At 46.7% G+C, this 20,821-nt stretch overlaps 1 protein-coding gene across 1 annotated transcript in view; it reads right to left on the bottom strand.

The window, feature by feature from the left end:
• MYO10 (myosin X) overlaps positions 1-20,821 on the bottom strand; it is a 640,382-nt gene that overhangs the window by 279,114 nt on the left and 340,447 nt on the right. The window contains exons 5-8 of the mRNA XM_069620501.1: positions 20,453-20,587; positions 13,880-14,004; positions 12,304-12,317; positions 12,097-12,181 (exon numbers count right to left, since the gene is read on the bottom strand). Coding sequence (XP_069476602.1) covers positions 12,097-12,181; positions 12,304-12,317; positions 13,880-14,004; positions 20,453-20,587 — 359 coding nt within the window. The remainder of the gene's footprint in view (positions 1-12,096; positions 12,182-12,303; positions 12,318-13,879; positions 14,005-20,452; positions 20,588-20,821) is intronic.

The following is a 20,821-nucleotide window of genomic DNA, read 5'->3' as shown; positions in this document are numbered from 1 at the left end:
TGGGGAACCGAGAGAGAAGTGAAGTGGGGGAGGGGATCCCGTGAGAGATGGGAGGGGGCGTAAGGAGGAAATAAAGGGTACAATTGGAGGTAGAAGTGGCACAAGAAGAAGAAGAAAGTGAGGGATGCAAGGGAGATAGATGGGCGTGTCGCAGTGAGGGTGAGATTAATGTGCAAGGCAAATGTGTATGCAGGTGGGAAAGGGGTGAAGGGAAAACCCGATATGGGAATGCGTAAGAGGGAGAGCGGGAAAGAGGGTACGGGAAGCAAGAACAAAAGGGCAGAGGCCGGTATGTGAAAGAAGGAGGTGGGTGGAAAGGGGAATGGGGAAGAAAAAAAACAACAGTCACGTCAGTTTCTTTCTGAAATACAAACAGTTTAACTTGGCTGCAATATTTATAAGCGCAGTTTCTATGGGATAGGTAGATTATTACATGGGAGAATTCACACTTTTTTTCCAACGACATTTGCCACAAATATATGTGGGGGTGGGTTTAGGGTAATAAATAATATGAGGTGCTTATAGGAGGGGGCGGTTGTGGGGGTCTCGCCCCATATATATTTGTGGCAAAAAAACATTCGATGACATCGAATTTGATTAAATTAATTCGACCAGATCACATAGAACAGGTTTCTGCAGTCTCTCAGCTGCGCTTTCCACTTTGACATCCCCATCGCTACAAAAATGCAGCCAACTAGATCTCAATATGTTCACTTGTCCAGGTGGAAGACTTTAAACATGTCTTCGCAACAGATTGCATTATGGGAGTTGTAGTCTTGGGTCATCCAATTGCATAAAATCGAAAACGAAGTTAAGATAAAAGCCATACACACAAATGGAGGCGTACTGTAAATTGTGATTGCATAACCAACTGTAAATACACGACAAGTTTTGATTAGAAAATGAAAATTAAAGTCTTTTTTTATTTTTAAAAAAAGACAGTGCTGGACTGGCACATCGGGATACGGGCACCATTCCAGGTGGGCCTCTGTACCATGCCTACGCGCTGGGTGAGGGCATGGATCAACGTCATCATGAACGCACTTTGTTGAATGTTGATGCTTTAATGTGTGTGATAAAAAGCTACGTGCATCAACATTCAACAAATTGTGGGTTTACATGTTAAATGATTCTGCTTGTGCAGCGTGACTGGCGCAGGGTCTGTGTTGGGGTTACTGTGCGCGATGAGCACTGGATCCGTTTTGGTTTCTCACTTGCAGTAAGATTTAGGGTGGAGACCCTGACCGTGCACGCGCCTGCTCACTGTGAAGCTGCATTGCACGTGCCCTCGTAACGTGCAGATGCAGGCAGTACGCTGACTGGTCTGGAGAAGGAGGAGTTGAACGATGGAGGCAGCGGGAGTTTAACTTGAGCAGGAAACCAGGGTGTGCGTGGAGTATTTTCTGCTAGTTACTTCTGCAGCCAAGAAAATGAAAAACTGCATTTACCCAACCCACTAAGTTATCTTGCAGTAACAGGACTAAGTGTGCACTGATATTGCACCCCAGGCAAGGAAGAGAGTTGTCTGCCAAAGGTGTGAAATAACTTACCTGTCACACTGAGGCAATCCTTAACTATTGCAAGCTACTAAGGGGTGTTATATGTTGTGAGCTGCAAGATCCCTGGCTTCTGCTTGGGATAACACTTTTTTTTTTTAATGGAGGTTTAGTGAATAGCAGGACCTTTGAGAACAATCATTACAAGCAATGCATTTTCTTCAGACTGCCTCTGTTTTCAGCAATGTACCCCTAATGGGCAGCCATTTTATTAATGGCTGACGTAGGCACTGACAATGAATGAAGACTTCCTTTTTTTCAGGCATACCTGTATGGTGTTGAATGTTTCATGTGTAAATGTTGTGCACGTTATGGACAGCAACAAAATGAAGGCCTGTGTTAAACCAGTGACAACAGCAAAGCGAGGAGGCCTTATTTAGGCAATAAACCCCGTGCCAGCGGGCCATCACTGCATAAAGTATTGCCCCTTATAGCCATTAGCACCCCAGCCCGTTAGACCGGGGTACTAATGGTGTTTTTTTTCGGTTGCGAGACTTGTTACGATTTGCAGCCAAAGAAAAAGAAAGAAAAAATGGCTGCCGCAGACTGGGAAACTTAGTCCATTCTCCCTTTCTGTGGTGGTCATAGTGAACAAAGAAAATGGCTGCCGTGGAAGGGGAGATGGGACTACACTTAATCCCTTCTCTGTTTCCGTGACGGCCATTAAAGTAAATGGAAAAAAATGTAAATACCAAAAATGGCCGTCATGGAACAGGGAGAATGGCCTAAATGTAGTCCCTTCTCAATTTCCATGGTGGCCTGAAAAAAAGAAAAAAAAAATGAAGACCGTTATGAGGGATGTGCAAAGGCATGAGCAGGGTTATCAACTGGTAAGGCACACAAAAGCACCAATCAGTGCGTTTATCTCATTTATAGTAACCCGTGCCGGATACTAATTAAGTACAAATGCGTTTCTGGGGGGTGTCTTGAAATTAACAAGACATATAGAAAGATTGTCACATCGGAATGTCAGGTGTGAAATAATCAAATACTACAGGCTTTCATGAACACACAATATTGCATTATGGCCATGGGCGTAATTTTAGGGGGGGACGGGGGTGTTTGTCCCCCCCAACTTTCATGGTACACAATTTTGTCCCCATTCATTTGGCTGGGGCACCTTTTCTTCAGATGTCATGTCCCCCCCAACATTTTCAGCATAGTTACTCCACTGATTATGGCACGTGTAGTACTATATTTAGAATGCATATCAGAATGAAAAAAGAAAGGTACTACAACGCGACTTATATTACATTAAAATATGCTTTAAAATACAACTTTTTGACACATTTAAAAAAAAAAGAATTATATGAGGGTAAACCACCCATGCCCTGCAGAGAGTGGTTGGGTTTGCTCGCTCGATGCAATATAGGGCCACTTTTGAAATATCTCCAGGGCCACTTTTGGTTCTCAGACCAATCCTGAACAACGCTCAGCACTGGCAGAGAGTGCTCATGGGGAAAAGGAGTCACTGGCCAACCTGAAAACAAGACCAAACAGGCAGCATGTATTTTTTGGCACTTGGCACCTAATGGCCGCTTAACACGGAGGGAGGATAGCGCAGCGACAACACGTTTGTCTTGGAAGCAAGACAACGCAGAGCAACACAGGTTCGAATGCTGGTCCGCAGGGGCTTAGCCAGGATTGTCTAACAAGTGGAGTCTGAAGCTAATTTAGTTGGGCCCAGCGCACAGACATTAACATCTGTAAATGCCCACACAGTGCTGCTTTGTGGGCATTTACAGATTTTGGGTGGGCCTTGCCCGCTCAGGCCCTAGCCTGTCTACGTCTCTGCTGGTCCCGCGCTTAGAGAATGCTCTCTGGCAATAAGCGCATTATAAAAGAGGAATTAATTATTTCTACTACAGTCTAAAATGTAACGCAATCAGCTGCATTTAAAATCGGTGCTATCCTAGTTTTCCCATCGTCTTTGTTTTCAGAAAGACGCTGTTTGGGGTTGAATGCACAGAATTTGGGTAGGTATGGCTCTCGGTCTTCACTGACAGATGTGAGTGCCTTCAGTTATGACCTCTGCCCCGACAGGAGCTCAACGTTCTTCCTATCCCCAAAATGGCTGTGCCTGGGTACCAGCGACACCTACTGCTGGCCTTGAGAAGTGCACAACGTTTACTTCAGCATTCAAGCCCATGTTATTTCACTGTTGCCTCACCTTCAAGAAGGTCTTTGTCTGCAATGCACAGAGCCCTTCAGTGTCAGGTGTGTGAAAAGACCACGAGCCAGATTCTCAAAAACGAATGCAAATGACACTTGTGCAGAGCATGCATTTTTGAAAGATTTATTTTCGTTTTAGAAATGCACGTCACCTTATTCTCAAAGGTGACCTGCATGTTTCTTGGGGGCTGTTTGGCAGCACACAAGACACGCTGGCCAGCCCACTTGCAACCAATAGTGTCGGGAATGGGCTCCAGGCATTACCTCCACGTCCACTCTTCCTCGTCCCAGTACTTACTTCATGAGGCACCCGCCTCCGACACAGGACCTTCTTCTATTTCTTTAAATCCCTATAACTCCTCCCCCACATCCATGTCACTCAGTTTAAATTTTTCCTGCCTCCGGCAGGTTGGACTTTTTCTTCCCGGTGCGGGGCACCAGGGAGCACCGATTGCTGGCCCCCTGGGGGGGGCTGTGTGGCGGGGCCATCGGCTCCCTCAGGTGCGGCACTGCTCCTGGGCCCCCTGCGGGGCTTGGGGTCACAGTTGAGCTGGATTGCCTCGCTCGGTTCTTTGCTGGGCTCCGGACCGCAGCGTGAGCATTGTGTCCCGGGTCCTGCACGGCCCGGGGGAAGGTAAGGAGAGGGGAGGACTGGGCTTGGTGTTTTTCCCCTCTCCTCCTGTTTTGGCCATCTTGATTCGACTTGGCAATGTGGGCTAGCCTTCCCTTTTGTTGTGAGGCCTCTCTGCTTCTTATCGTGGGGTGACAGTGGCAGAGAGTCTTTGGGAGTGCGGGGGCTCTGTTCTGTCGCGGGCATGTCACATACCACCCGCTCCTCAGACACACACAGCACAGGATGCACCGGATGTTGGCTGCATTATCTGGGGGAAGGTAAGGAGAGGGGAGGACTGTGCTTGATGTTTTCCCCTCTCTTGCTGGTATGGCCATTTTGACTCCTTCAACATGCCGTTTTCCTCGTGCTTTGTGTGCACATCTTTATTAGAAATGATGGCAAGCACTTGGCAGTATGGGCTAAGCCTTCCCTTTTGTTGTGAGGCCTCTCTGCTTCTTGTCGTGGGGTGACTATGACAGAGTATTTGAAAGTGCGGGGGCTCTGTTCTGTCGCAGGCATGCCACATACCACCCGCTCCTCAGAGACACACGGCCCAGGATGCACCGGATGTCAGCTGCATTCTCTGGGGGAAGGTAAGGAGAGGGGAGGACTGTGCTTGATGTTTTCCCCTCTCTTGCTGGTATGGCCATCTTGACTCCTTTGAAAGGCCGTTACCTCGTGCTCTGTGTACGCATCTTTATTGGAAATGATGGCAAGCACTTGGCAGTATGGGCTAGCTTTCCTTTTTTGTTGTGAGGACTCTCTGCTTCTTGTCGTGGGGTGACTGTGACAGAGTATTTGAAAGTGCGGGGCTCTGTTCTGTCACAGACATGTCACATACCACCAGCTCCTCAGACACACACAGCCCAGTATGCACCGGATGTTGGCTGCATTCCTTGCGTGCTGCCTGTGAATACGGCGCAGATTTTGGACACATCTGCAAGCGGCCGGAAGGGTACCGGCCTGGCATAGTCTACACTTCGGGTTCGAGTCTCAGCGGTGCTGACTCGGTCCTTCATCCTTCCTAGACCGATGCATTGGAACGATTTAGAGCATGGGGCTACCAGCTACTGGATACAGGGCTCAAGCCACCTCTCAGTCATGTGGTGTGTTAGTGGTGTGTTTGGGTCTGTGCTAGCTATGGACGCAGACTCCTTGTCCTGTCCTCTTCCTCTAAACTGCGCAAGGGAAAGTCAAAGGAGTTGATTTGCTTTTCCCTTGTCCGGCATGGGATTATGGAAAATGATCATGGAAGTAACGGCCATGCAGGGGGTTCCCAGTGTCTCTTCTTTTAGGCCCTAGGTCCTCCGGTGCTGACGTGTTGCTTTCACGCCTCCTCTCAGACTTGTGGGAAGTGATAGGGTACATGGTGGCACATGTCTGTGCTTAGAGGGGTTCTCAGAGCCCCTGGTGCTGGTGGAGGGGGATGTCACTTCAGTGGGTTTTCCAGTATAGGCATACCTCAGGTAGGGGGTTGCCTTTGATGTCGGCTATCCTGGATGGATTGCTTTGCCCCGCTTTGTGACAGTACTCTGCCCTTTTGACGCCAGCCTGGTGGCTCCTCTGTCGGCTGAGGGGGCCATAGTCTGCTGGACTTCTGGCCTGTCCAGTATCTTCCTTTTGATAGGTCAAATCTTTTTGTGGGCTGACAAGCATGCTGTTATATTGTGGCGCAGGCCTGTTTCAACGTCCTGTGATTTCCCTCTGGTGCAAGTGCAGTGACTGGCGGTTTTCCCTGGCTCCTCGTCTCTATCTTCTCGGAGGTGTATGGGAACGGTGGGGTTCGGCTTCCTGGGTAATGGGCTCCTTCTGGAGGGGGTATCAGTTGCCGTTCCTGTCTCCTCCTGTCCAGGTTTGCATGGTTAGGACTTTGGTACCCAGCTCACGGTCCAAGTAGTTGGCCATGGGATCCGTTCTCTCCGAACGGTTGTTGTGGGTTACCGTCTTGCCCGTTCCTCTCCCTGTTCAGGGTCAAGTTTTCTACTTGCGGGTGTTCCTGGTCCCTATGCCTTCTAGGATGTGTCACCTGCTTATGGGTCTCAAGACCCTGCACTGCTTGTCCGGACGTCTGGGGAGAGCGTACTCTGGATGTTGTGCAGGGGGGGCGCTTGCTGGCTGTTCTGGGCTGGGTTCTCAGAAGGCAGTATGTCTCGACTCACCTGTTGCTGAAGTTATGGGGCACGTGGCGTCTTGCATGTTTTCCAGTTCCTTGAGCCTGTCTTCGGTTACGTCTCCTGGTGTCTTATACTCTCTCCCACTGGCTCCCGACATCTCGGCTTTCGTAGTTTTGTTTTCAGTGTCCCCAGCGCTGCGAGTGTCCCTGCTATGGTGGCGGGGGGTTTCAGGTCTACAGGCTGAGGTGTGCATGGTCCTTCCTCCTGTGACCTCTCCTACTACCAACACCAGCAGAAAGGGTATACATTGGGGGTCCTCTCAGCTCAAGGGTTGTGAGATCTGGGGAGAGCCGGTGATCATCCAATTAGCAAGAGTTGTGCCATTGTGCAAGCTCTGGTGTACTTCGAGGAGTTGCTGGACGGTCGGCGGTTTTTGGTCCGATCGGACAATACGACGGCCTTGGCATATGTGAACTGCAAAAGGGGTTCCGGCTGTTCCTTGAATGCTCTGGCAGCGCTGATAGGCACCTGGGAGGAATCTCATCTGGTGTATCTGCTGGCCTCACGTATCAGAAGGGTGGACAATGTTCAAGCGGATCTTCTCAGACGCCGGTTTTCACTCCTCTGCAGAACTGGTCCTGTTGGCCCAGGTCTTTGCGGTGACCTGTGTCAGATTAGGGTCCTTGGTTCTAGACCTGTTTGCATCCCCAGCCTCAGCAGAAGTTCCCCTCTTCTGCTCTCGGTTTCAGGTTGAGGGGATTGGGGGATGGACGCCCTCTCTGTACAGTGGCCTTGGGGTTTTCCTTTATGCCTTTCCGCCTATTCCCCTTCTGCCCCGGGTGGTTTGGTGCATCTGAGTGTCCAGGGTGACTGTGTTGTTGTTAGCTCTGTTCTAGTGCCGCCGGAGTTGGCTCCCCTCTCTGTTGGAGCTTCGTTCCTAGGAACCTTGGCTGGTTCCAAGGTGGCCGTGTCCCCTTCAAGGGGATCTGCGGTTAGAATTCCACCAGATGCAATGGGCGGTGTGGCTATTGCTCAGTCTAGGTTGATATCTCAGGGGTTCTCAGATCCTGTAGTTGAGTCCAAATGGATGCTCTTAGACCCTCCACTCTGAAGGTGTTAGGCAGACATTGGGGCCATTTCCGAGACTGGTATGGGCAGTCTGGGATCCCTCCCCTGCGTTCTGGCCTCTGCTATCCTTCGGTTCCTCCAGGAGGGGTTTTGACAGGGGCCTGGCAGTTTTTCCAGGCTTCGCTCTCAGCGGGCCTCCATGAAATTTCCTTTTGGGGGACTCTGACGGTCACTTGGATGGGGAGGTGTTGGTGGGGAAGTTGATCCAGGGTTTTTCTTCTTCCCTTCCTTGTGCTGATAAAGGGTTTTCCTTTTGGGATCTCCCTCTTGTATTACGGTTCCTTCACGGGCCTCCTTTTGAGCCCATTTCCGAGATTGATTTCAAACATCTTACACTGAAATCTGCTTTTCTTATTGCCCTCACTTCTGCCCGTAGGCTTGGGGAGATTGGGGCTCTCTTATGTCACGCTCCTTTCCTGAGGGTGCTGCCAGACTCGGTGGTGCCGGGGTGTGGTCCGAAGTTTCTCCCTTCAGTTGTCTCTCGGGTTTCACACCTCTCAGGGTCTGGTTCTCCCTGACTTCTTTCATGATCCAAGAACGCCTGAGGAGGTGGCTCGGCTTAACATTGATATCCGGCGGGACGCGTTGGAGTATTTGGCTTGGTTTGCCTTTTCCACCAATCTGATAGTCTTCTGATTGCTTGTGGTCTGGCTGGGGCTGGGCATAACGCATCTGTGGTTTCCATTTTCCGGCGGTTCCGGGTTGTGATCTCTAGGGCCTATGTGGCTTCTGGCCTGCCTGTGCCTGCGCACAATCAGGGGCGGTCTACCAGGGGTTTCGCGGCTTCCTGGCCCGATGTAAGGAGGGTTTTTCTCTGCAAGAGATTTGTATGGCTGCCGCCTTGGCTGGTCTAGGCATTTTCATCAACCGCTATGTGTGTTTTGCTGCACTGTTTTTGGCTCTGTCTCATTGGGACCTTTTCCCCTTTGATGCTTTGGTATACCTCATGAAGTAAGTACTGGGACGAGGAAGAGTGGACGTGGAGGTAATGCTCTGATTACTTACCGGTAATCTTCATTACTCCTAGTCCTACTCTTCCTGGTCACAGTACTGACGACTCTCCTCACCCTCCCTGCGGGGACGGTCCCATGCTCCGGCTTGGTAATATGAAACTGAGTGACATGGATGTGGGGGAGGAGTTATAGGGATTTAAAGAAATAGAAGAAGGTCCTGTGTCGGAGGCGGGTGCCTCATGAAGTAAGTACTGTGACGAGGAAGAGTAGGACTAGGAGTAATGAAGATTACCGGTAAGTAATCAGAGCACTAATGTATGGCAAGCTTCCATCATCCACGTGGGTGCTGGGAGCGCATTTCACAGTTTAAAGGGCCCGTTACTATGAAATGTATAACTAGAAAAGGTTTCTGTCTAATCTGCTGCTGTCCCACAACGAAAAATGCAGGGCAGGGTCACAAACGACCCGGTCATGCGATGTGCACCCCCCCTGCTCTTGTCCCCAACACGCCCGGTGAATGTTCCTGATTTCTGTGCCTTCGATTTGTGAACTTGGGATGCACATAGAAATGCAGAGAAAATCCCATTCTTTGCACAAATGCATAAAGGGTAAATGCCATTCTTTGCACAAATGCACCGCCCACCTCACCTCGTTGCGGCTGTTTCACTGCATTTGGTGAAAGGACCACTTTGTTGCATTTTTGGCTGCATTTTTTAAAAGTGGATGGGCTGGGTTTTATATATAGGATTTTTAAGGGTGGTAGGGGATGAAGGAGGGCCGTGGCAGAGGATTTGGGGGGTGAGGTAGGGGGGCTTTCCCTATAAACAAATGCATTTTATTTATTTAAATAAATAAATAACCAAATTCAGCAAAAAAGGCGTCAATCTTGAACCGGATCTGCATAAAAGGGGCGAGGAAGGGCATCTGGGAGGCCACACCTTTGCTGTGTTTTCTCTCTGTCTCTGTTCGAATCCGAGCTGTATAATGTTGCCTTAGAAACAGCGCTATTCAGGTAGGAAGCAGTCTCTGTGGAGGTCCTTGGGCAGTTAGCAGTGAGTATATGCAGACGGTACAATGTCAGATGCATGCAATAAATTAAATGCGCCCTGTCCCCTCATTAAGCACCTGGTGCACCCCATGACCACCCGAAGTCATTCGATTTACCTTGCCATTTGGATGGCCAAAGGAACAGCGCGATGGGGGCAGTTACTCTGGCTGGCTCACAGGAGCCTAGGAATTCCTTGGTAGTCATTTTACAAGAGGGTGTCTATTGCTCCATAGTTAATTACATTGTTATAACCTCTAACTAATATTCACCTTTATTCATAATGGAGGGCAGATGAGGGATGCTAGGTCGGTCCCAGCTACTAGACCGGAATTTCAACAGAAAATAGGATCTGAGCCGTGCTTGATTGTCCTCGAAAACGACGTTTTTGTAAATAAAAGATCTTTCCCTTGCCACGGACGTGTGGGGTTTCCTGGTGTTCTTGGTGTCCTATGCCACTTCCAGAGCACAGGGGAAGGATGTCCACAGGGACAAGTCACGCGGAAGAGGGACTGGCGCGGCCTTGCAAAAAATCAACATCTCTCATTGTCACATCACATTTCCATGGGAAGCTCCATGAAAGGAATGGGTACTTTTCCTATAGATGTGCATGTTATATTTGTAAACTAAAGATAAACCGCAGCTGTTACAATGTGATATCAGCCCCCACCCACCCCCACAGGCACCCTGTGCCTTCTTGCAAGACAGAGTTGCTGGACACGTTTCTCATATATGCATAACAGCAATCTGCAAGCCTGTTTCAAACAAGATTTACAAGCAGGTGATCTTGTCACACAGTGTTGTGTTTTGCTGCTGTGCTCGCTTTAAGTTTTGAAAGTAGAGTTAGTGAGATCATTTGGCCTGAGATTATGTGGCATTGTGGTGCGTGTAGTGCTCCATCTAGGAGGAGGAAAGCAAAGCAGCATTCATCCTCTTTTTCTTAAAATTATTTATATATTCGTCAAATTGGATTATGATGTGATTTGCACATTTTACGTCATCTCTTTGAATCAGAATATAATTTTAACAAATTAAAGCTGTATTTAATTACATATATGCGTTAGTTAGATCTGAGAAAAAATGTGTTTAAGTATGGAAAGTGTTAACTGAGCTCAAGTCAGATGCACCTCGTGACTAGAGTGTGTGACCATGGGCAAATAATTGTATCTCACTGTGACGTATCTGTCAAACCAGGAATTCCAGGCATGGATTTTGTGTTATATGAAATGGGGCGGCAGCATGCCAGGAATGGATTTTGGGGGTGGAGGGACAGGACGCCAGGCATGTGTTTTATGTCATACTAAAAGGGGTGGCAGAATGCCAGTAATGGAATTTGGGGGTGGAGGGACAGGACGCCAGGTATGGGTTTTCTATTGCGGGTTCTGTGTGGCCGGTCGGCTCTATCCATGCATTCTCTTGGTTCCCCATCCTCCATGCTTGCTGAGCCTGATGGGAGTGTTATGTCATGCATTTTGTGATGCATAGAATTGATACATGCTCAAATCACAATCAGTGCTATCCTGACATGTGGTAGTCACTCTTTTTATATGGGGCAACCCGTATTTTACCCTTAGTTTCCCCAATTCCCTCCCACTAATACCTAAGCATTTATTTATTTATTTATTTATTTATTTCACATTTATAAAGCGCTCACACAGCCCGCAGGCATCGAGGCGCTGTTACAGGAATTGTCTATTTTGTTTTTCTTAGTTGCGTAATTGTGTGGTTTTTTTTTTTCTTCTTAGTTACGTATTTATAACGCGCTTAAACACCGAAAGGTTTCTAAGCGCGGACCCGGGGATCGAACCTGTTGTTGCTCCGTGTCGTCTTGCTTCCAAGACGCGCACGCTGCCGCTGAGCTATCCTCCCGGGCATGCCCTACCCCTACCACCTGCTCCCTGCTGCGTTCGGGGTATGCAATCGATATTTTGCGCAAATGTGCATTATTGTGAATATGTCACAATAATGCATATCGGTGATGTTTGGGGGGATAGCTCAGGGGCAACGTGCTCGTCTTGGAACCAAGACGACGCGGAGCAACACAGGTTCGATCCCCAGGTCCATGCTTAGAAACCTCTGGGTATTAGGCACATTATAAATAACCAATTATAATAATAAAATAATGCTGCATGCATAGAACACTGCAGAATCCCCAATGGAACTATGTGTGAGTGCTGGTTCCATGAAAGACAGCAATCCTGGCACGGCTTGTGAGCGAGTGGAACAGTGTTCACTTCCATGGAGTGTCATGCAACCCAGAAGAAGAATCCAAGAGTTCACTTCTCTACTTCTGACCAGAGCGTGCTCCTTCTCTAGGGTCCCTCAATTCGCAATACAAGCAAATTCCATTGGGGCACTGTGGACAGCACGTGAATCGGTAACAGATTTACACCGAGAAACACATCTGTCTAAGAGCTACACTCAACACACGCTCAGAGAGTGAACCGAATGCTTGGGCAGCCATTTACTTCCAGAAAACATTACGTGGCGCCTTACAGTGTGTGCGGGCACTCACCTTTCTCTTCCCCTTCTATCCCTGCCAGCAGGGCATAGAATATGTGGTAGTTCCTCTCGCCCGGATTCTGTCTCACGACTCGATTCTGCAAAGGACATTGTGGTTAGGCAATTTTTTCACATTCATATTTTGAACTTTGAACAAAATTAAGCATGTCATTTGATCCTGGATAATCTTTAGAGGTTAAGATAGTAAACGTGCACTTACTTTTTCTAATAAATCTTCATTGGAGAAAAGCATCAGGTCAAGGAAAAAGGGGAAGAACAGTTGCCGCACCTGGGGAACTGGGGAGCTTGCAAGTTGGTAGGTAGGAGGTGCAGCACTGGGATGAAGAGAGCAAAACATTGTGTAGGTAGAAATAATACCCTCTTCTGAGTCCATGCACGTCTAAGGAACTTGTCTCAGTACACAAACTCCTGCACATCTAGGGACTGATCTGAAACACAATGCCCTGACTCCAGAAGGTGCCTCAGCAGTGAGAGGCTGCAGAATCATCTACAGGCAGCCCCTTAATCATGCTTTCAGATAGCTTCAGAGTCAGCAAGTTGACCTTTCTGGCCGATTACAGGACCATTATGGAATCTCACTATCAATCTGTGACCCTGACTCTTTCAATGGTCCTTAATGGTTCTGAACACTAAAGCAATGTCGACCAAATCAACACAGACTTTCACACTCGCTCACATGTTTACTGTTCTTTACTTCCGGTTCACACAGCAGATGTTGCACTGGATAACGATGCGCATACTGCAACAAGAAGAGAGACATAAACATGCTCACTCACACTCACACTCACTTTCTCTCTGTTTAGGGTCATATAGCGCTAGCCTTTACCACACAAGTGCTCCATTGGTCCTATTAAGTAGATAGAGCCACGCTAAAATAGTGGGATGTTTTTGGGGTGCAGTTGTCTAGGTATTACTATTGGGGTGTAAAGGTGGAAAGGTCTTGTGCGCATTTAACTAGGAGAGCCATTATCGCCTTAGGCTAGAACCAGCTCACAGATAAGTGGCGCACGTGCAACTTTTACTCGTTAATAATAGCCAATTATGCTCAACAAAATAAAGACGGGGCCTAAGAATAATCCCATCAAAAAATGGCAAAGAGACCCACACAAATCCACTGATGTATGTGGCTTGCCACCCCAGCAGAGCAGTGCCAGAGGAAGGGGCTGTATTACTATGAATGCCTGATGCTAAGACCTTTACACAGAAAACGCCTCTTTGCAAGAATGACTAGGTCCAAAGAAGTTTGGCCTTCAAAACGAGATCTATTTTAGACATAAAATAGATTTGTGCTCACTTAAAAAAGACCCTAATAGGAATATTAATGAATTTCTCAATAACTTTTTTTTTTATTACACCTGACTTTAATAATAGGGAGTACATTGCTCCCACTTCTGGAGCCTTGGTTACAACCATCTCATTATGCTTTTTTCACACTTTAGAGTAAATTGCCCAGTGGAAAAATCCAAATGCCAATCCGTTTATGCTTTGCTTAAGTTAAACAGTCATGAAAATAGAATGTGTGCTAAAACACAGATACACTGGCAGTCTATCACGCACCAACATGCTCCCATCATTAAAAGGGCTGAAGCACCCACACTGACGGGCCAGGCATTTCACTACTAACGTTTGGAAATTAATGCATTAAAGAACTGCCAGCAACCATATTCCCTGGGATTCAAACCATCAAAAGTAAGAAAGTGAACACACAGGACAGATAACTTAAGACCTCTGCTTATCAACTTGAAGCCAAGTAAGGGACTTTTTCAAAAGGATACAATCTATAATTTTTCCTCCCTGAATGTTCCCCTTCTGACAGATGTTCAGCTGGACAAACTTGCCAAATCTGCTGGAGTTGTTGTTATACACCGTCTTTGCATTTCCGAAGGCTTCCATGATAGGACTGTGGGAACAGAAGGGGAACAGACATTGTGAACTTATAACACACAACCAAGCAGTGAGATTTCAGCCTGCGGGATCTGGAGAGAACTTCTGATCAGAGTGCTCCCCAAAAACCCCCAAAACGACATCCTCCGAGCTCGGTTCTTGGCACATTCTCCTTCAAGAAAAGCTGGGCCTACAAAACAGCAATCCCTGATCAAAAAAAGAAGCCATTTGCAAGCAGGTCCTTGCTTAATTTCAGTGGCGGAGTATGTTTTGTATTACGCTACGGTAACACTCTGTTTCCATTCAGTCTTCGGGTACTGTGGATGCAACGGCATTTGGCATCACATCGACGGGGATTGAGTGAAGATCTTGGACAGAGAATCGCATCTTAATCCATGCCCCCACCGGCTGCTGTCACTACACAGAGGCAAGACAAGGCCACCAGGTAGACTAAAAAGTGATGGTCCAGCCACAGAGGCAACTTTTCTGATGGAGAGTGCCCCTCACGGTCGCCAGTAGGCATTCCCTTCTGGGGAATATGCCCCGTGTTAGACCTTAGTACAGCGGTCTGCAACCTTTGGCTTTCCACATGTTTTGGAACACAACTCCCATGATTCCGGGCCATTGACTTTGCTGGCTAGGTCTGATGGGTGTTGTAGTCCTAACATCTGGTGAGTCGAAGGTTGCAGACCCCTGCCCTAGCATTACTGCAATTCCCTCCAAACATTGACATTGAATACCCAATGGTTTGATGTTGACTGCACTATGACAGAGGAGTTGGCAAGAAGGTTAGATGCTAGAGATATGTTGTCTGATCATGGAAACAGAAGAGGGCAGAGAAGGGAAAACGTCAGTGGAGCAGGAGCACGACCCAAAAACGCCAGGGGAAAAGATGGCACAGGGAGTACCATATAACATTGTAGGAGTGTAAAGAACAAAAGAATTGCAAGAGTCTCAGCATCAGAGAGGTGATGCTTTAGAATGCTCAACAAGGCAAGGAAACCAGATCAACAAGAGACAGTCCACACTCAACGGGACAGGCGGAAGGTAGAGTAAAATACACAGGCAATGCAGTGGAAAAGCTGCATGTGGTCCACGGTTGTAAGATCCTCTGGCTAAGTGCCCTGATTTCAGCTGAAGTCCAGACCATCATGAGGCTGGCAAAGTCTGAATGGAGGAAGTGCAGAGCCAGTTATAGATTTCAGGCCATTTCTTCGGAGGAAAGAGGACATCACCCCCGCAACTACGCCTGTTACAGGTATTTGACGAGCCACAGTTCCACATTTTTCCAGTCAAGCACTCCATCTTTTCTATCTTACACAAATCTGCGTTGCAATCGATACCACCACATTGCCAACTCCTACTGCTAGACATAGACTATGCCTCAAGGCGGAGATCCCTCACACCCACATTGGCTGGGTGGCTGTGCCAGTCCATGCCCACTGGTGGGTACTTTTTTAACCATACACTAATGTAGAAAACTTCACATTCCAGTGTTCATCATCCAGGAGCAAGTGCCTATCTATACATTTAGCCAATTACTTAAAGGTGTGCAATATCAAGAAAAGTATGGCAACACAGCTGTCCACAAACAACGTATTCAGCCCTACCAATATGGGGGTGTATCAGTCTTTTCTACTCCCCTAAAAACAGGCAAATACTGCCAAAAAAAGAAAAACACAGAGGACAATACTCCAAAAAAAAAAAACAAGAAACATACACAGAGGATCTTGCCCTCATGCTTTCAATAGTACACCCAGTGACACAGGAAGAAACTACTATTATTACCCTGAGGTTACAGGCGCTATTAATGATGGCAAGCTCGGCAATGCTCCGGGCCCGGATGGTATTAGGTATGACATCTATAAATGGTTCCCAAATTGGTGGGCACCAATCCTGTTGTAATCATTTAATGCAATTGCATGCACCTTGGTATTCCTTTTGACTGCACCTTTCCTTCCATTTCTATGGACCCCCAAAATGTTTGCTTTTATTTTTGAATATGACCTATTTTTTTACAGTGTAGTGAAGCCCTAAGCTTCACTACACTTGCTTTTGATCATCTGTTATGGGGAAACTGACATGCCATCATTGTACAATGCATCTTATAATGCAGTACAATGGGGTACACTTTTTGTTTTGCCTTAGACTAACATTCAGAGGATTCAGAGGATTTTTGGTTACTCTAGTTGTACTAAATGGACCAGTTGGTGGCAGCAGTGACTTTTTACAATTTTTTGGTGCTTTTTGTTTTTGGCCTTACTGCGTTTACCGCGTTTGGCTACTGGTCAAACATGGCCATGCCACAAGGTGTTTTGCTTGTCCTTTGGCCATCTTGTTTTATAACCTTCGTCCTGGCCTTTGAGGCCAGGAAAATAATGATATGGACTTGCAGTGCATGGGAAAGCAGAGGCTTTTGGCGGGCTGTTGGAGGGCTATCTGTGTTTGCTGTCAGGAAGTGGGCTGGGACTGTCTGGTCCCAAACCACATACTGGTGCCAGTGTGTCTGGGTGGAATAAGTTATTTTTGCCACCAGTGGTCTTAATTGGACCACTGCTGGGGTGTGTGTGGGGGGCAGATCTGTCATTGGCTAGTGGGGGGAGCTGCTATTACCTGGCTTTTCGGATAAGAGGAGGACCCCTGCATCCACTCTGGAGAGATCCTGGAAGAAACTGTAGTAACCAAGACTCCTGTCCAGCTACAAGAATTGCAAGGAGACCGTGGGCCAGTTGGAAGAAGGCTTGGCGACCAGCTTCTGCTGCTGCCCTGGTAGATCCCTGTCCCATGGAAGACCTCTAGTAGTCCTGTGAAGGAGCTGCGACCCTTGAGTGGAGATACATCCATTCTCCACATCAGCTCTGAGTCCTACGAAGAAGAGCCTTCGGAATTGCCCCAGGACCGCTCTGTGGCTCACCAGCTCTGAGTTTGGGCTAACGTGCTGCAGACGTTGCTGTTCTGAGTTGAGGCCTGGTACTTGGGGGGTCCTCAACTTGTGGAGCAACACTTACCTCAGCGACATTTCGTGGTCCTAGCATCAAGGAGACCCAAGATAGGAGGGAAAGTCTGAAAGCAGCAAGTGAATGCCTTTGGTTCACTGTGCATAGGTTCCCGTCATCAGAATTTGCTTACCTGCATCCATTCCTGTCCAGAGTGGGGCCCTGCATCGAGTTCTGCTGTATTCTTCCACTGACAGTCCTTGCATTAGCATCAGACACCAACCAGAGTTCTACTCGAACTTGCAACCCCTGGGGATCAAGGGCTGAGGCCGAAGGCAGAAAAAGCAACCTCGCACCTTCTTCAACCGACCAGCCAAGTCTCATGAAGAATCGGAGTACAGAGGGTGAGGTATAGCGATACTTACCTGCCCCCTAAAGTCCCTTTAAAAGTTTGCTAACTTTTATAAAACTTTTCTAACATTTTGGCTTTGCCATTGCATGTTCACACAAGCACTCTGAAAGTTGGGAATACGTTTGTTAGCTAGTTTAACTCGGGCCCCAAAATTTGGAACTGTTCACTGGACCCCAGAAACCCTACCTTAATTTTTTCCAGCTTCACAAACTGTGTGGAAACTTTGCTGAACCTTTGGGATCAAGGCCCCAGACAACTTAGGTTTGGACGTCTGAAGTTAGGGTTGATTCTGTGAGGACTTGTAGTGCTAATATTAATCTGTATCTTCCTTTTCAGGGGTTTGAGATGTATTTTGCCCTACACCAGTAATTGTATATATGTATCTAATTTTTAGTATAGAAAATCAATCCTAACACTGGCTACTTTCATCCACTTGGAATAAGAGCATTATTATACCAGTCTTTTTACGAAGTGCTCACATGCCGACCCCCACTGCTATCAGCCTATATCCTTGTTAGATAGCACGCCCAAGATGTTTGCCAGGTGCAACAAGCCTGACTGTTAGGCTTGGCGAGTGGGCAGAGGACAACGGTATCCTGCTTACTTACCAAGTGGAATTGAAAAAAGGTCTTAGGACAGTTGACCATGCCTTTGTTCTCCAAACTATTATAGAAACATATTTTTCACTAAGGAGGGGCTGAGTATATGCAGGCTTCTTAGATTTAGCAAAGGTCTTTGACTCCTTGCACCGGGCCCTGCTGTGGAATAAGCTCCACAAATTGGGCATGCGTGCCGCCCTCTTGAAATTGATTATCTGCCTTTTTTCAGATACAAGGGCTTCAGTTGTTAGTAAGGCTGGTCAAGAGGCACCCACTACGTTTGCCACCAATACAGGGGTACGACAGGGCTGACCAATGGCTTCCTTGTTGTTTATCATTTTCCTTTCAGATTTCAAGCCTCATTTCAAAATATAAGGTACAATACTGCCAGTTTAAAATGGAGTTGGTTACTCCACTCTTTTATATGCGGATTACGCCATTTTACTTGATTTTACGCCAAAGGGGTTGGAACATAGCTTGGGTTACGCAGCTCGCTACTTCAAGCTAAATGCTTTGAACTTTTGAAGACGAAGACAGTGGTCTTTAGCAGTAATAATGTCACAGGAGGATAGCTCAGAGGCAATGTGCTTGCCTTGGAAGCAAGACGGTGCTGAGCAACACAGGTTCGATCCCTAAGTCCGCGCTTAGAAACCTCTGCGTAATAAGCACATAATAAATAACCCATTCCAATTACATTACAATATTCCTAAATATACCTGGTCAATTCATAATGTTAACATCGAAGTAGTGAGCACCCCTAATGCTATCTAGGGGTTGTATTTGCAGGCAATTGTTCCTGGACCTTGCACATAGAGCAGGTGGAAAAAAGGCTATTGACAGGCTTGGGCGGTCTAACAAGGTTTTATTCCAGGTTCTGTAGCCACCGGTTCAATAAACACACCCAAGTTATGGAGGCAAAGGTTTACTCACTGGTCCTGTACAGCAGCAAAATCTGGGGCTAACAGAACTGTTTAGTCCTGGATCGTATACAGCATGCGTTTCCAATGAAGCTACTAGGCTTGGGCCCAAGCACCCCAGGGGTGGTCCTGTGCTTGGAAACAGGTATTCTTAGCATAAGTCTGCAGGTTGAATTGAGCTTTCTCTAATTCTTCCGGAACTTATTTGCAACACCTCCAGAAAACCCAAATGTTAGAAACGCTATGGGAGAAGATGTTGTTAAAGGGCCCAATGTTAATTAACCTTGGTTTAGGAAGTGCGCCATCTTGTGCAAGAAACGGGGTTTAGATATTAAGCAGCTTATGGCTGGTGCCATGAACGAACAGCTAAAAACGAAAGCAAGTGGGGGTGGAATTTATGCAGGTCACGGAGGGTATCATGAAGCTGTGTTCATTGAGATATCTAGTGGCTGCAAGTAGCTTAATTTCAGTAAACACCCAAATAAGCACAATAAGATCACCCGCCCAAAGGAGCATTGTGGCAATGGTAAGGCTTAATACTCTACCGTTAAAGGATCAAATGTCCTGGCTTTTTTTTTTATAAACACTGCTCCTGTGGAGCTATCGAGTATTTACCTCATTTTCTGTTAGTCTGTTAGTCTGCAATATACTATCAGACTTAAGGAGGTAGTGGCTGCGTTGTCATTTTATAAGTAATAACGCTAGATCAATATCTGAGGCAATGGGCTCCATGTGTTTATAACAAATGAAAATATAACTACAGTTTTTTTGATATTTTCATTATTTTATTTAAATGCACCAAACACCCTCCCCAACATATTTTAGGACTAGTGTAATTTGATATACTAACTCCAGTCCTAGAATATTTGGGGAAAGTGTTGGACAGTGCATTTAATTAAAAGAATGAAAATATCGAAAACACTGTCGTTATTTTTTCATTCATTATAAAGACTGCATACCGAGGCAATGTTGTTTATCTTGTCTTGTCATGATAGGTGTTTTATGTCTGACCTCTGTGGCTACCTAAACGCCTCTTTTAAACGGTTAGGAAGACAATTTCTACTTAGCTTAACTCTACTAGTCTTATGTATTCTAACTTGGCATTCGGTGTATTTAAATTGTTGTTCAGATTTGTATGTATTTTAGTCTGTTTTAAATTCTGTATAAATATATGCTTGATATGCATTTTTTTCTACTTTGGAAATGGCGCAGGCCAAATAAAGTGTTTACTACTACTTGGACATAGACTTTGGGAAGGTGCTTGGCTGTCACAATTAAATCCATTTTTACAATATCCCTGAAGTCTCAAACCACCAATTTCAATGTGATCAACTTTTGTCTTTCATCTTTCACTAACATTCATTAAGGTAAAAGAACATCTTAATGATACAAAAAAATATGTCCATAGAAAAATGTATATAATTATTTTCATACTTCAGAGTTGGAAGTGCTCCGAATTTTGCTAGCTCATTTTGGAGGTGCACAAAAGCATGTCATGAGCTCCCACCTCGCATGAGGTGTGAGGGTTTCTGTCTCATGACAGTGCGTTTAAGCTCTTCCATATAAGGCCATGTCTAGACCCCTGAACACAGCGCTGTACCTGCTCTCGAGGATGGCTTGCTCCACACAGGCTGTTTTCTCCTTGGATGACATTTCCAGCGAATGCTGGCTCATTGCAGACAAGAATTTGAGGATCAGTTTGGTACTTTCCGTCTTCCCGGCACCGCTTTCTCCGCTGAAAGACAAGAGACATTGGAAACTCTCAGCGTGTGCATCTACAAGCAAAATTCGCTGCCTAAGCCCTCTGTATAGAGAAGCCCTGAGTTCACGCCCACTGCTAGAAATAGAAGAAGCACTTGCGCACATGGGGGAAGACCAGATTCATAATTGAAACTTATGGTCCGTCTTTACTGGAAAGGGCGGGTGTCATGACCTGATCTCTTGGATGCATGAGTGAATGATATCACTG

Source organism: Ambystoma mexicanum, chromosome 5q (assembly GCF_040938575.1).
Source record: "Ambystoma mexicanum isolate Mex_15411 chromosome 5q, UKY_AmexF1_1, whole genome shotgun sequence".
Lineage (NCBI taxonomy): Eukaryota > Metazoa > Chordata > Amphibia > Caudata > Ambystomatidae > Ambystoma > Ambystoma mexicanum.
The sequence above is the reverse complement of the archived record's forward strand: the minus strand, read 5'-3'. Positions and strand labels throughout refer to the sequence as shown.